The sequence below is a fragment of the Sciurus carolinensis genome, chromosome 2 (assembly GCF_902686445.1).
Source record: "Sciurus carolinensis chromosome 2, mSciCar1.2, whole genome shotgun sequence".
Taxonomy (NCBI): domain Eukaryota; kingdom Metazoa; phylum Chordata; class Mammalia; order Rodentia; family Sciuridae; genus Sciurus; species Sciurus carolinensis.
The window spans coordinates 43184296-43200147 of record NC_062214.1 but is presented as its reverse complement, the minus strand read 5'-3'; the positions used below and the strand labels follow the sequence as shown (position 1 = coordinate 43200147).

Below are 15852 nucleotides of genomic sequence, written 5' to 3'. Positions count from 1 at the left end.
TGGGGGAGGCCGCAGTGCTTTGGGGGTCCTGATCTCGGTCCTTGTGACTGGAAGAGGAGGCAGAGGGCCTCCTTTACTCCAACCAAAGGACGCAGGCGTCTCTGACTGCCCCTGATGAACCAGGGTGAGGACCCCATCGGGTCCTATAGGCTAGGAGATGGTGCAGGTGGAGGGAGTTGGGAGGTGGTGGTAGGGTGCGTTGACCGCACTCTGCGGTTCGAATCTAGTGGATCAAACATTTTCTCGATTTCCTTTGTTTGAGGCCCACTGACCTTCCAAGGGCAGCTACTAGTTCCCACGCGCGAATTATTCTATCCCTCAACTATTTTTTCTATTGTTTCAAGTAATTTTATTTTAAATACCTCTTACTTGAATGGAAATGTGTGTAAGGGCATGTTCTCCTCCACTCCCATGTTCAGTTACACTTCTGTAGGGCCCAGCGCTGCGCTATGAGTATCCGCAGTTTATATTCTTTTTATTTATTTATTTTTGGTTCTGGGGATTGCAGTTATTTTATTGTATTTTTGGGTACTGGGGATTGATCTCAGGGGCACTCGACCACTGAGCCACATCCCCAGCCCTATTTTGTGGTTTCTTTAGAGACAGAGTCTCACCGAATTGCTTAGCGCTTGCTTTTGCTGAGGCTGGCTTTGAACTCGCGATCCTTCTGCCACTGGGATTACAGGCGTGTGTCAGCCCGGTCTGCAGTTTATCTGCTTGGCCCTCAATCTGAAACGAAGGTTTTAAGTTCACTCCCTAAGTTTAGTTATCCCACTAATACAGTCTGATGAGACTCAAAACTGCAAAGATGTTCAGAGCAGCAGAGTTGCCACAACCAAAACTAAAAAGACACTAGACATAGTGCCCAATTGTCTAAATCAGTCTAAAATAGGCTAAACATAGTCTAAATGCCCAAACACAAGTTGATAAATAAATTTACATAAGTGTATGGAAAATTGTAAATTTAAAAATGAGGATGCGTGGGGCAGGCATGGTAGCTTAGTAGTAGAGCGCTTGCTTTGCACGTGTGAGGTACTGGGTTCAATCCTCAGCACCGCATAAAAATAAATAAATAGAATAAAGGTATTGTGTCCATCTACAACAACAAAAAAATTAAAAAACAAGTATTCAAAAAGTAGACTACAAAAGTTGAATGAATATATAGACTTATAATTAGCACTTTCTCTGAAGGCATATTGGAAAGCCTCTGTGCTGGTAATTAATAATTCATAGATACAGCAGATTAGAGTGGGAGACTTGTGTTTGTTGATCACTGTTTATATCTGTACTAACTTCCTTTCCCCTGAAAAGTGATGCTTTGCAGTCCTTTAAAAGTATCTATATAGCGATCAAAATTAAGAACAACAACAACAAAAAAAAAAAATTCAAGAACCACTGAGGTGACAACAGCAGGGCTATGGATCTGAAGCTTTCCCAAGAGTTGGCTCTAAATGAACATTTTGTGCTGCATACACAGTTCCTTCTGATCATACTCTGTAATAGCTTGCCTGAGGTCAAGGAAGATGGCCCAATCATTGAAGGGAAGAAAGAGTCATAATGATCCAGAGGGAACTGAGGTCAGAATATTAGTGATGGTCTCTGTTGGGCTTTAGCCAATTTGTCCATTTGAAATGATTCCATCCATCACATTCATTCATGCTGTTCCTTAGTGAAGTAAATATTTAGGTAAATCCCCACACAAGACCTCAACAACAAAGCTGAAATATAATAATAATTTCAATTAAAAATGGGATGATAGTTGTAGGTGACATACTCATATTATTCTCTTTTGATTTTACTAATTTTGCTGCATTTAAGTAAGGGGCTGCTCTTGTGTTCAGATATAGGTGCATAATAGAATTTATTTTTATCCCTTTTTTCATATAAGGAAAGAATATGACTGCTGGTTCAGTGTGTGTCCCCCAAATCATACCACTGCGAGTGCCTCAACCTGGAAAAGCAAATCATGAAATTGATAACAATACTTTTTTGGAAATGAAATCAGGTAGGAATCACATGTATTAGAAAATATTTAAAATAACATTGTCATACTCTTTGTGTTCATGTGGTTGCTGATTCATCTCTTTATATGCTTTCTATACTCAGGACTTTAGGAAGTTTGTAAAACTTTCACAATTTCAAAAAATGTTGTATTTTAGTGGTTTATAGCTTGGTATATATTTAGATTAAGCTTTCATTTATTTAGGTAAACAGTTCCAATAATACCTTGATTCACCTTAGTTGCCTCCCCAGATTTTCCCAGGAAGCTCATTATTTTTCTGGGATAATAAATTTAACCTACTAATATAGACTTTCCAATGTGGCAATTTAGAAATGGAATCCCAGCTTTCACAACTTCTGATGACCTAGGGCACTTTACATGGCCTTTCTGAGTCTCAGTTTCCTTACAGTAAGAGAAAGTTGTATCGGCCACTTGGAGCCATTATAAGGACTGAGTGAGTTGGTATATATGTGAGGTGGATAGGACCTAGGGTGTAATAAAATACATTTTAACTATTATTATAAAAATAAAGCAGAGAATGTATTTCCTGGTATTATTTATTCTTCAAACTCTTAAATGTATCTATGTACATGCACACACATGCATAGATAATGAACATGAGAAATGAAAGCTTTGTAGATCCAAAATATGAACAAATATTTGTTTAAAAAAGACTTTGAAATTCCAGTTGCTTATTTTAAAAACTAAAATGTATACAAACTATTTATCTGCATTTGTAGTATGTCTCCTGTGCTTCCTAGACTAAGTATTCCAGCTAAGAATATGGTTACATTATACTATATTGTCCTTTATCTTAAAAGCTAATGCGACAAAATTTTTCATAATATGTGTTTTTCACAATTTGTAATGATTTTAAAGTAAGGTTTAACTTATAAGTTGACCTGTGGAATTTTGTATGTAGTTGGATATATGTCTTAAAACTTTTAACACTTTTTATTGTCTTAATTGTAGAAAATGCAAATGTAAAACTGTTCTATGTGGAAAACTGAATACATTTGACTTTATGTAAATTGGAGGAATATATAGATACAAATTTAGATCCATATTCTTTCAAGATTTTTTGTACATAATCATACAAAATAAATGTACATATATTTTATTGAAAAAAAAAAGCTAATGCGATTTTTAAAAATAAGGAACCAAAATAAAAATGTAATACATGTGCCCATAGTTCTTACAAGTTGGATGATTACTGACAAATGATATGAAAGGGTATTAACATTTTGTAATATTTAAATGTGAGCTAAAAAAAGAGGTATACAATTTAATACCCCTCAAAGATAGCAACCAAATACAAAAATAGGCAAAGGATGTAAAAAAAAAAGATGTTTATAGGAAAAGCAATATAAATATCTCTTAAATATATGAAAATATGCTTCAACCAACTCCTTTACTTGTTAGCTGGGCAGACCTTATCCTTTTCTTACTTTACTCCACAGCACTTAATCACCTCTTCCAAGATGTATTTACTGATTTGTTTGTTTACTGTGTCCTTCCTCAAATGTAAGCTTTATAACCACAGGGACTTTGGTCACTTGTGTGTCCCTAGTGCCTAGAACAGTGTCTGGTAGATGATGGGTATTCAGGAAATTTGTTGATGAATGAATAAATCATACTCAAAATGGAGAAAAAGAGACTAGGGATGTAACTCAGTGGTAGAGCATGTGACCAGCATGCCCAAGACCCTGGTTTCAATCCTTAGCACACTCCCCCACCCCACTCCCCCCACTACTGCCCAAAAAAAAAAAAAAAAAAAAAAAGGAAAGAAGGGTGAGTTTAAACTACAAGATCCTTTTCCCCCCCAGTACTGAGGTATTGAACCCAGGTTGCTCTACCACTGAGCTTCGGCCCCAGCCCTTCTTTAAGTTTTTATTTTGATGTAAGTTCTCACAAAGTTGCTTAGATGACCTCCAACTTGTGTTCCTATTGCTTCAGCCTCCCAAATAGCTGGAATTACAGGTGTTTGGCACTGTACCTGGAAAGATACTATTTTTTTTAATCTCAGGAATTAGCAAAATTGAAAGAAAAATGGTAACATACTATATGGGGGAGATTGTGATTACATAGGCACTCTCACGCGTTGCTGGTAGCAGTGTACATTGCTTAATCACCCAGGAGGGCAGTTTGAATATATTAATCAAAAGTACAAATGAAAAGTCAGGCCCAGAGGTGTGTGCCGAGAGTTCTAGCTACTCAGGGGACCGAAGGAGAATTTTGAGTTCAAGGACAGCCTGGGCAACATAGCAAGACCCTGTCCTAAAAAATTTTTACAAATGTATATACCTTTTGACCTATTAGTACTATTTCTGCTTATTTGTTTTACAGGTGTACTTACAAAAAGAATTCTTTACAGGATTGGTCATTACAGTGCTTATACTTGTAAAAGAAAAAAAAAGAAGAAAGAAAAGGAAAAAGCAAACAATCTAAGTGTCCATCTTTACAGAGTTAAATTATTGTTCATCTGTATGAAGGGATTGAATGCAGTCATAACAAAAAAAAAAAAAGGAAGTTCTTTATGTGCCAAAGTAGAACAATAGCCAAGATATATTATTAGATTAAAAAAAAAAAGAAATGTATGGAACAGGCTAAGTATGCCACCATTGGTGTTAAAAGGGAGGGGGAAATAAGACTATATACCTATATGTACGTATATTTTGTGAAGGACATTCAATAGACCATTGGTTGTCTCTGGGCAGCCAGTGTGAGGATTAGGAGGAAGAATTTTCATTGTATAACATTTTTAAACTTTTGAATTTTTAATCATGTGAATTTACTGCACTTAACTTTTTTTTTCAGGAATTATAAGAATTATTTACCAAGTCCAAATAAAATATAATAAAGAATTTCTTAAGAAATGCTTAGGACTGGGGGTATACCTTAGTAGTAGAACACTTGCCTAGGATGTGCAAGACCCTGGGGTTAATCCCCAGCACCACAAAATGAAATGAAGAAGTACTCCAAAAAATTAAAAATTTGTTTCCATTTTCTATATGGATGGTATTGTCTTAAAAACTGACACCTATTCTTTTGTATCAGTGCCCTATTGGAGACACAAAAGAGCATAATGGTTCAAGAGCACAGGTTATGGTTTCAACCTACCAGAAGTCACACCACAACTCGTCCATTATTTAGAAAATTTGTTAATCTCTCAGAGACTCAGTTATCTCATCTAGAAAATGGGCATAAAATAGGACCTGATAGAGTTATACAGATTAAGTCAGAAGTGAACTCATTCATGTAAAGCACTGTGTTAACACAGAGAAATAATTATTGTTATTTTCATATATATTCGTATTCATATATGTGTGAATTTTCATGTACATATGTGTATATGTAAAAACTCCTCAAATAACTGACCTTTATTCTGCGGCTAGCCACTTTAGTGTTAATTATAGTTATCCTGTTTTGGATTTTTTAGATACCCCAGATGTCAACATATATTACACCCTAGACGGCAGCAAACCTGAATTTCTGAAGAGAATTGGTTATGGAGAAAATAATACATTTAAGTATACAAAACCTATTACCCTGCCTGATGGAAAAATACAAGTTAAAGCTATTGCAGTCTCTAAGTAAGTTAAGAAAATGGTGATCAGACTGATTTATATATAATGACATTATGTTCTTATTTTATTTATTTATTCCTTTGAGAATTAGTGTTGCATTAGAAAGACACTAAAAAAAATGTAATTTTAGCATATATTTGTAACTTGTGTTTTATTTTCATTTTACTGAGGTATGCTGTAAAGCGCACAAATCATAAGTGCATGTAATGAATTACAATGAGTGAGCTCAATGAAGTATCGTGTATTAACACTGCTTGTATTTCAAATTCCACATTGGATGTTCAGGAAGAAAGAGACTGACTGCCTAGGATTGGGAACCTCTAAAGAGCTCTCCTGGCTCTGAGGAAAGCACTGTGTTTACTGGATGGTTCTTATTCCCCAGGATGCAGCCTGTAACCACCACCATAATTCTCTATTTCATTTTGTATTGATTCAATTGATCTTTGAAGCTGTTGTCTTTTCACCTTGGAGGAAGTTTGCCACTTTATTTTTCCTTTCCCACTTGGTGCCTTTTAACCATTTTGAAATATAGACACACTATTAATTTGGAAACCTTCACCATATGTTGTAGGGGAAAAGCCTCAATTGCTTAGCAAGTCTGTGTAACTGTGATAGAAAAATCATTTTGTTCAGCAAGACAGGTTTGGCCACATTTGGGGAATATTTTTAAGCCCCAAATCAAATACCTGGGCATACCGCTGCCCCTGTTGGCTGAACTACTGCAGACTTTTTGAATCAAGGGGCAACTTTATCAAAGATGATTGCTTTGGCATCTGAAAATTAAAACAATATTTGGGGCCTGGGGTTGTGGCTCAGTGGTAGAGCACTTGCCTGGCATGTGCGAGGCCCTGGGTTCGATCATCAGCGCCGCATATAAATAAGTAAATAAATAAATAAATAGATGTCCATTGACAACTAAAAACATATTTTAAAAAACAATATTTAAGATAAAAAGAAACAAAATAACCCCCGTACACATTATTATTATTTACCAAATATTGGAGTTTTTGTTTTTTCCCATTTGCCAAGTGACTTCTATTAAAATAAAACATCAATTATCATTAAAAATTAAGAACCTAAGTACTCTAGTGCCTAATACTGTAAGGCCAGGGCCCCTGTAGGAACTGCAATATTCAGATGAAGAAGTAATTTGATAACTCTGTAGTTTGAAGGAGGTAGTAAAACTTTCAAGGGAATCTTAAAAAATGAGATCTTTCTTTTCTTTTCTTTTCTTTTTTTTTGTGCTGAGAATCAAACCCACCGCCTTGTACTTGCAAAGCAAGCACTTTACCGACTGAGCTATATCCCCAGCCTAGATCTTTCTTTATGCCTCTCACCGACTTTCTTTTTACAATTTTTTAAATTTGTTCTTTTTAGTTATACATGACAGTATAATGTATTTTGACATTCTCACCAACTCTCTGTGCCCACTAAGTGCTTTAGTAACACTGAAGTATTTCAGATGTGCTCAGTTTCCCAGGCGGTCTTGTGCTTGTGATCCTCCTGCCTCAGCCTCCCAAGTCACTGGAATTAGAGGGTGTGCACCATTGTTCCTAGCTAAGATAGTTTTTTGTTGTGGTTGTTGTTGTTCTTTGTGGTGCTGGGGATTGAACCCAGTGCCTTGTGCATGCAAGGCAAGCACTCTACAAACTGAACTATATCGCCAGCCACTGAAATATTTTTTTATGGAAATTATACTACTTTATTTAAGTCAGTTTTTAGGTACTCAAGGTAGTTTCTTAGTAAAGGGACAAAGGACTTTAAATGAGAGTGCTAACACTTGAAGGTCATTAACATAAGAAGAAAAATTTTGATCATGAAATTTCAAATGACATAGGAAAATGTTTATTATATAAAGAGCAAAAAAAAAAAAAGATACAAGTTTACACTTATGACTTTAACTGCATTTTAAAACGCATAGAGAAAAAACTGGAAGAAAATATACCAAACCTTAGCAGTCATTGCCTTTGATGACAAATTTATGTATGTTTGCTTTTTATTCTTGATAACTTTAACAGCTTCCAAATCTTAACTTTTGTGATAATAAAGGGATAAATAATAAATAAAGGATATCAGAAATTACATAACTAGTCCTTCTTAACCTTGTCTGCTGAATCATCTAGCCATTGCTGCATAACAAACCACTCTAAAACTTAGTGTCTTAAAAGAACAACCATTCCATTTGTTAATTATCATGTGAGTCAGTATTTTTTTGGATTTTTTCTGTTTGTTTTGTTTTACTTTGCTACTGGGAATTTAACCCACAGCACTTTACCACTGAGCCCCATCCCCAACCCTTTTTGTTTTTTATTTCAAAACAGAGTCTCACTAAGTTGCTCAGGGCCTCCTTAAGTTGCTGAGACTGGCCTTGAACTTGTGATCCCTCCATCATAGCCTCCCAAGCTGCTGGGATTACAAGCATTTGCCACTACACCTGGCTGTGGGTCAGTATTTTGATGTTCATCCAGAGGGTGGTTCTTCTGCTGATCTTGCCTGGGATCAGTGACATAGCTGTCATCATTTCATATTTTATATTTGACTCATCTTGAATTGGATGGTCTGAGAAAACTTGACTTGCATGTCATCTTCGGTGCTGGCTGTTGACTAAACCATGTCTCCAGCGGGTTATCCTTAAGTGTTCACATGGTACCTCAGTTTCAAAATGCAGTAAGAGAAAGGGCAAGTCCTGCAGATGTTTTTCTAGATTCTGCTTGTGTCATATTTACTGTTTCCTTGGCCAAAGCAAATCACATGGCCACACCCAAAGTCAGTGTGGTAGAAGATTTTACAAGGGAGGTGTGGTGGTGCCTCAGAACCCATTATTTTCTTCCACATTTTTTATTGGTGCATGATAGTGGTACATAATGATGGGATTTGTTGATACATATTCATACATGCATATATATGCATTATATATATAATTTGCCCAGTATCACGCCCCAGCACTTTCCCCTTCCTCTCCACCTCCCACCTCCTGATTCTTTTCCTCTACTGATCTCTCTTTGATTTTCATGAGTCCACCTCATCTTTCTTTTCCTTTTCTCTCTGTAACTTCCACATATTAAGGAAACCATACAACCCTTGACCTTCTAAGTTTGATTTATTTTTCTTAAAATAATGGTCTCTATTTTCATGCAAATGACATAATTTCATTTTTCATTGTGGCTGAATAAAACTCCATTGTATATGTATATGCCACATTTTCTTTATCCATTAATCTGTTGATAAACATCTAGGCTGGTTCCATAGTTTGATTATTATGAATTGTGCTGCTGTAAACATGGGCATACATATATCACTATTGTTTGATGACTTTATTTCTTTAGGATACATACCAACAAGAGATATGACTGAATCATATGGTGGTTCCATGTTCAGTCTTTTGAGGAACCATCATATTAATTTCCATAGTGACTGTACTAATTTAGTCTCACCAACAATGTAAAAGTGTTCCTCTTTCTCTACATTCTCTCCAGCATTTATTATTATTTGTATTCTTGATGGCTGCCATTCTGACTGACGTGAGATGAAATCTCACTGTAATTTTGATTTTCATTTCCCTAACTGCTAATGATATTGAACATTTTAATATATTCTTTGCCATTTGTATTTCTTCTTTTGAGAAGTGTCTGTTTAATTTATTTGCCCTTTTATTAATTGGGTTACTTGATTTTTTGGTGTAAAGTTTTTTGAGTTATTTGTATATTCTAGATATTACTCCTCTGTCAGAAAAGTACGTAGCAAAGACTTTCTCCCATTCTGTAGTTTCTGTCTTCACATTCTTAATTGTTTATTTTGCTGTGCAGAAGCTTTTTAATTTGATGCCATTCTATTTGTTAACTCTTGGCATTATTTCCTGAGCTTTAGGAGAACCCATTATTTACCAATCTACCACAAGTACACATTAGAATTACCCAAGGAGCTTTGCAGAATGCCAATGCTGGGGTCACACCCAGACCAATTAAACAGTAGTCTCTTGGGATAGGATCCAGGCATCAGTGTTTTTAAATACTGATTATTCCAATATACAGGTAATTAAAATATGCAGCCAATATTGACCGCAGTGGACATAAAGCAATGGAAAAAATGTTTTTGTTTATAGAAATTTGACCACACAATGTTTTGGAAATATATGTTCATTGAAGCGTGAAATTCTAGGATGAAAAGAAAGGAATAGGGCATTGTTGCAGGTAGATATATGTGTGTGTGAATTTTGCATCTGAGAATAGTCAGAAAAGAATACACTTGGACAAGAGGGACAAGGAACTTGGGAGCATCTCAGGAGGAGAAGTGTGTTGCCAGATGTTGATGACCCATATTGATCCAGTGCAGGGTCTGTACACACTCTGTTCTGACATCAGCCTTGCTTCTTTAAAAACCTCCTTTGTGGTCAGCAATGTCCCATCTTGGTAGGATATCATTCAGTAGTGGGTGGCAGTGAACTTGCAGGGTTCTGCCTTCTCTTTCACTTACCTCATATAGGGGTCACAATAAATTAAACCCAGTAGAGGTAAAAACTACCTTGAATTGAAGGACTCAGAGTCCGCTGAGGATAATTGTTTTCTTCAGAACTATGAGGGATTCCCCAATTTTGCTGCAATGGTTGATAAAAGAGATTTATCAGTGTTTCAGCTCATTTCATAGGCACCCATTTGTAGCCCCTTGGCATACATAATATGTCCTAAAATGTTAATTCTCTACCTAGAGGTCATAAGTCAAGCCTGTTGTGTAGAGGCACATTCCAAGAGCAGTGCAGTATGTTCTATTTGTGTGGAGGAGGAGATCCAGATGTTATCTTCATAGACAACCACAAAGACAAGAAGAAAACTACTTTGAGAGATGTTGTTGAACAATGTGGAAAGAAAACAAGGCTTAGAAACCCACAGATTTGGGTTTTAATCCTAGTTCCATCATTTACTCTGTGTGCCCTTGATTAAATTGTGTGGGCTTCTGACTCTCGTTTTCCTCATTTGTTAAATAAGGTTACTAGAATTTGACAGCTGTTGTGAGGATTAGAAATAACGCACTTATACAACACTTGGGCTCACACTTGCAATAGCAGTTGTTGTTTGTTATTCTGATTCTTAGCAAAGAGCTAAAAGTTTGCTGTTTTGTGAACCAACTCAAAGGACATACCTCATATTTGAAGAGTTTATGCCTGGGGAAAGAAATGGTTTTCACTCAACCCATTTATGTTCCTACACTAGAGGTTCTCAACTGGGCATAATTTCCCCGCCACCAGGGGACATTTTATAATGTCTGGGAACATTTTGGTTATCACAAGTAGGGAAGTGACGTGCTTAGAGTGGACAGAGACCAGGGATGCTGCTAATCATTGTACGACACACAGGACAGAACCCATGACAAAGAATTATCTAACCCAGAATTTCAGTAGTTTTCAGTGGGTTGAGAAAACATGACCTAGACCAAGCTGTGGAATTTCCACAGATACAGCTTCCAACTCCCTTGCAGTCATTCAAGTAACTCTGGTGTTTTATTGTGAGACTAGAGCTATACAGAAAAAATTTTTTTTTGTTTGAATGTACTTCATGTTTGTTCTTCCAAAGATACATATTTAAGGTTTCTAATTCCAGTCCTAACAAAAGTTTACGTTTCAAATGGAATTTGGGCTCTGAGTAGGGTTTAAAATTCCAACCCCAGACCTAGTCCTTTTCAGGGGGGATCATAATCAGGATGAAGTCCTTCTAGTAGCAGGCAGTTTAAGCTGAACTTTGGGTTGTTTTGGGCTGGGATAGAGTTCATGGATGAATGCCTTAACTGGGTCCCCAAGGAAGGGGCCAGCTGTTGTTAGGGGGGTAGAACTAGTGGGAGATACCAGTGTGATCCACTCAGTGTGATCTCTGTGGGGTTGGAAGTGCACATTCAGGGATCTCTGTGATTGTTCAGGATTTGAATGATCCCTGATTGAAGATGTTTGTGATATCAGGAAAGTGTGCTAATAAGGAGGAAAATTGCATCTTGAATGTTATACCTAGGGCTAAACAAAGGTGACCATGCAGATAACATGGTCATCTTCATAGACAACCACAAAGACAAGAAGAATGGATCCTGAGGTGAATGAGTTAAGAATATAGTTAATATAAATGATCGTTTATATGTGCATTCACACATTTATGCATCTGTAAATTTGTTTTTTTTTAATTTTTAAGTGCTTTCCCAATGTTTAGTTACCTGTGATTCACTCTAACCAGTGAACTTGCAAGTATCCTCAGATCACAGAAAGCCAGGTATCTTATTTCTTTAATACAGCCTCTCAGGTAGATAGTGGTTGTTTAGATGAATTGTATATTTTTGAGAATTTTTCCGTCTTCCAAAATATAGCTTAGAACTTCTATATTATTTAATATTAAGCATTTCTCAACTGTTTCAGAATTGATATTTAAGCATTCCTGTGTTCAAGCCTTTGGGGATGCTTATTTACTTAAAGGTTAAATTTCTTAAAGAAATCTAAAAAATGGATATGTAGGAAGTCTGAGAAATTGTAGAAGAAATACTGGTGAAATGGACATAAAATGTATCAAAGACTAATATGAAAATCAATAAAAGCAATTGCAGACAAAAGACAGACACTGTAGAAAGAAGATAGTTGAAATATAAAAGCATTAAATGTCTGGGCAGATGAAACAAAATGATGGGCTGTGAGTCACCAATGAGACATAATTATACAGAAAGAGTAACACAGGAAACTGTTCCTGTTGTAAGTTTTCAGTACAGTTGGGGAGTTAGATAGAACACATCACATAAATACACCAAAAGCTGGTTTCTGGAAGCATAAATACTAAGGGAAGGCAGCCACCATGTAGGCAATCTGACCACCTGAGACTATCATACAGTAAGGAAGTTCAGGCTAACCATAAGGAAAAGGAGTGGGGAAAGAAGAGGGAGGGAGAGGGAAACGGAAATGAAGAGGGAGGGGAAGAAGGGGGAGGGATGGAGTGACGGATAGAGACAGAGAGAGGGAGGAGAGAAGTTATTCCAGCCCAGATGGTACATTTGTGAGGGAAGAACCCATTTTGGACATCCAGCCCAAATGAGCCTTCAGTTGACTCTAGCTTCTCCTAATATCTGCTCTCAATCACATGAGAGAGCTCAAATTAGCTCTATCCAGCTGAGCTAATCCACAGATTTGTGTTTTAAGGTACTACATTTTTTGGGAATTGTGTTAGTCAGCTTTCCATTACTGTGACAAAACATTTGAGAAAAATCAACTTAAAGAAAGATTTATTTTGGACTGGGATTGTGGTTCAGTGGTAGAGCACTTGCCTAGCATACATGAGGCACTGGATTCGATTCTCAGCACCACACATATATAAATGAATAAAATAAAGATCTATCAATATCTAAAAATATTTTTAAAAAAGAAAGATTTATTTTGACTTATAGTTTTAAGGTTTCAGGACATGGTCACTTGGCCCCACTGCTTTGGTCCTGTGGCAAGGCAGAACATCATGGCAGGAAGTGAGTGGTGGAGCAAAGCTGCTTACCTTGTGGTGGCCAGGAAACAGAGAAGAAGGCCAGAGTCCCAATATCACCCTCAAGAGCATGCTTCAAAAGACCTAATTTCCTTCCAGTAGGCCCCAACACCTGAAGGTTCTACTGCCCTCCACTAGTACCATCAACTGGGACCAAGCCTTCCATACATGAGCTTTTGATGGGTATTTAAGATTCAAACCATAACAGGTAGTTTGTTACACAGTTAAAGATTCCCAAAGAGAATGAGATAAAGAAAGAGCTGAGGAACTGAACAGACACTTTACAGAAGAAGATATACAATCGATCAACAAATATATGAAAAAAATGTTCAACTTCTCTAGCAATTACAGAAGTACAAATCAAAACTACTCTACCTCTTTCTTCAATCAGATTGGAAATTAAGTTTTGATTTCTTCAATTTAAAATGTAATACAGGCCAGGTGTGGAGGTGCAAACCTGTATTCCCAGTGGCTTGGGAGGCTGAGACAGGAGGATCACAAGATCAAAGCCAGCCTTAGCAATGGCAAGTCACTAAGCAACTCAGCGAGACCCTGTCTCTGAATAAAATACAAAATAGGACTGGGGATGTGACTCAGTGGTTGAGTGCCCCTGAGTTCAATCCCCAGGTACCAAAAGAAAAAAAAAAGGTAAAATGTAATACAGGGACTGGGACTATAGCTCAGTGGCAGAGCACTTGCCTAGCATTTGTGAGGCACTGGGTTCGATCCTTAGCACTGCATAAAAATAAGCATATAAAATAAAGGCATGCTGTCCATCTACAACTACAAAATTTTTTTTAAAAAATGTAATACATTTCATAGCAAGGTTAAGGAACTTTAAACAGAGTCATTTTAATTGCTAGTTACCTTTTATTTGGATCTTGGTATAACACAGACTCTTTGTTTAAAATTATTTTCAGAGACTGCAGACAGAGTGGAATTGTAACTAAGGTATTTCAGGTAGACTATGAACCACCAAATATAGACTCTTATGAAGACAATGTTGAAAATATTCTCAAAGTTTCTTCAAAGCAGGCAAGTAATGATATAATACATTCAGATTATTACTATATTCTTAATCTTTCCTTCTCGGTGGGCACATCTTTCCTTTCATTATATCACCTCTGCTTATAGTCAGGGTCTAATAAGTAAAGTCAATATCAGCCTTTGCAAAGTATCTTCACTGATTCCTCAACCTTTGGTCAATTTCTTCTCCACTCTAGAGATTAGAATTCCTACCCAGCATCACTGTCCATACTCCAATGTCTTCAGTGGCTCTTCCTTACCTACTGAAAAAAGCAAAAAATCGGTCTTCATCTTTGACCAGCTTTTCTTGCCTTGTTTGGAACCTCCACTTGTAAACTCCAGCTAAACTAAACTGTGTATGCTATGCTTTATCACTGTTCCAGGTCTTCTATTAAAAACGCTTTGAGCATGTGATTATTTGGTTCCTTGTCAGTCTTTGCCACATGCTATCAACTCCAAGATGGCATAAAGTGTGGCTGCCATACTCAAAGCCTTGCTCAGGGAAAGATAGGAGAGTGTGATGAGTATATATTTGGTGAATAGATTCATCAGGCTGGGAGAAGCTCCCAGTGGGCATAGATTTCTATTATGTTGAGATTTTCATTCTCAAAACCTCATGTCTTTGGAGAATCAATTCAACCTATGTAAGAACATTTGAAATTTCAGTCCCTGGTTGTCAGCATAGATGATAATATATTCATGTAGCAGGGCCAGAGAACGGGCTAGTGCATGGTAAGGCAGCCAACCAGAAGGTCTCAGTTGGAGTTGAGACCTCAACAAAGTTTTTGGTGGTGTCCCTTAAGCTCATTGGTGAACCTGAAGCCAGAGAGAAGGCTGTGGGACCAAAGCAGTGGGTGCAGGTATGAGGTGGGGCTCTTAGTGTGTTCAGGGCAAGGGCAGCCAGCTGAGACTGAGCCCACATGTATCAGCAGGTACTCAGGTTTATATCAGGAATAAGGGACAAAATTCATGAATAAAAATGTTAGAAATAAGAGTATTTAAGGCCCTGTGGACAGACTTGTTCATAAGTCCTATCTTGGACTGAACCCACCCTCTACCCCCTAGATCTGCTGATCCCCCTATTACTGTCTCCCATGAATATAACATCCTGCCTACCTATGCTACTCCCTGCTTCATAGTCAGGCCACTTAACTTGGTGAGACCTAGACATGCTGCTAACCAGAAGCCCAGATTCAAAGCTATGTGTTTCCACAGTAAGGTGAAACAGAGGTCACTTTGTGAAAACTACTATAAACCTTTTCAAGGAAGAAATGTATGCCATGACGCTGTCTCTATCATGTGGCTTTTAATTTTCACACTCACATTCTCAATGGGTATCAAGTGATATGCAATCTCTTCATTCCTAGGAATTAAAAAATGGATTTGTTGGACCCAAATTAAGGAAGAAATATAAGAACACTGAAAATAAATTAAGTTGGAATGTTAACCTTAGAAAGTTTCCAGGTATGATGTGATAGAATGAAGATAAGGTTTACTATTTTAAACCCACCAAACAGGTTCCTGCATGTTCAGTGCATGTTTTCTTATCTGCAGAAATGTTGGAATAAGAAACACTAGAATAGGAAAGTAGGCTGTAATTTGAATTCTAGTGCTGTCCTAGCTAACTAGCTTAAGACCATGAAGGATAGCCAAGTAGTATAATGATGTTATATTTATTGATTTATTGCATTGAGGAAGATCACACACCACAGAATCATGACCTGTCTCATCAAGCAAAGGAAAA

The 15852-nt window shown here is 37.1% G+C and overlaps 1 protein-coding gene across 3 annotated transcripts in view; it reads left to right on the top strand.

Annotated features, from left to right (window-relative positions):
- The window catches only part of Dzank1 (double zinc ribbon and ankyrin repeat domains 1), a 92737-nt gene that overhangs the window by 478 nt on the left and 76407 nt on the right, over nt 1–15852 (top strand). The window contains exons 1-5 of one of the 3 annotated variants that reach the window (XM_047542312.1): nt 15–124; nt 1889–2005; nt 5442–5595; nt 14003–14117; nt 15476–15572. In XM_047542312.1, the coding sequence (XP_047398268.1) occupies nt 115–124; nt 1889–2005; nt 5442–5595; nt 14003–14117; nt 15476–15572 (493 nt within the window). In that variant the 5' untranslated portion in view covers nt 15–114. Of the gene's footprint in view, nt 1–14; nt 125–1888; nt 2006–5441; nt 5596–14002; nt 14118–15475; nt 15573–15852 lie in introns of those variants that run through there. The other 2 variants (XM_047542309.1, XM_047542311.1) reach the window with 2 other exon arrangements.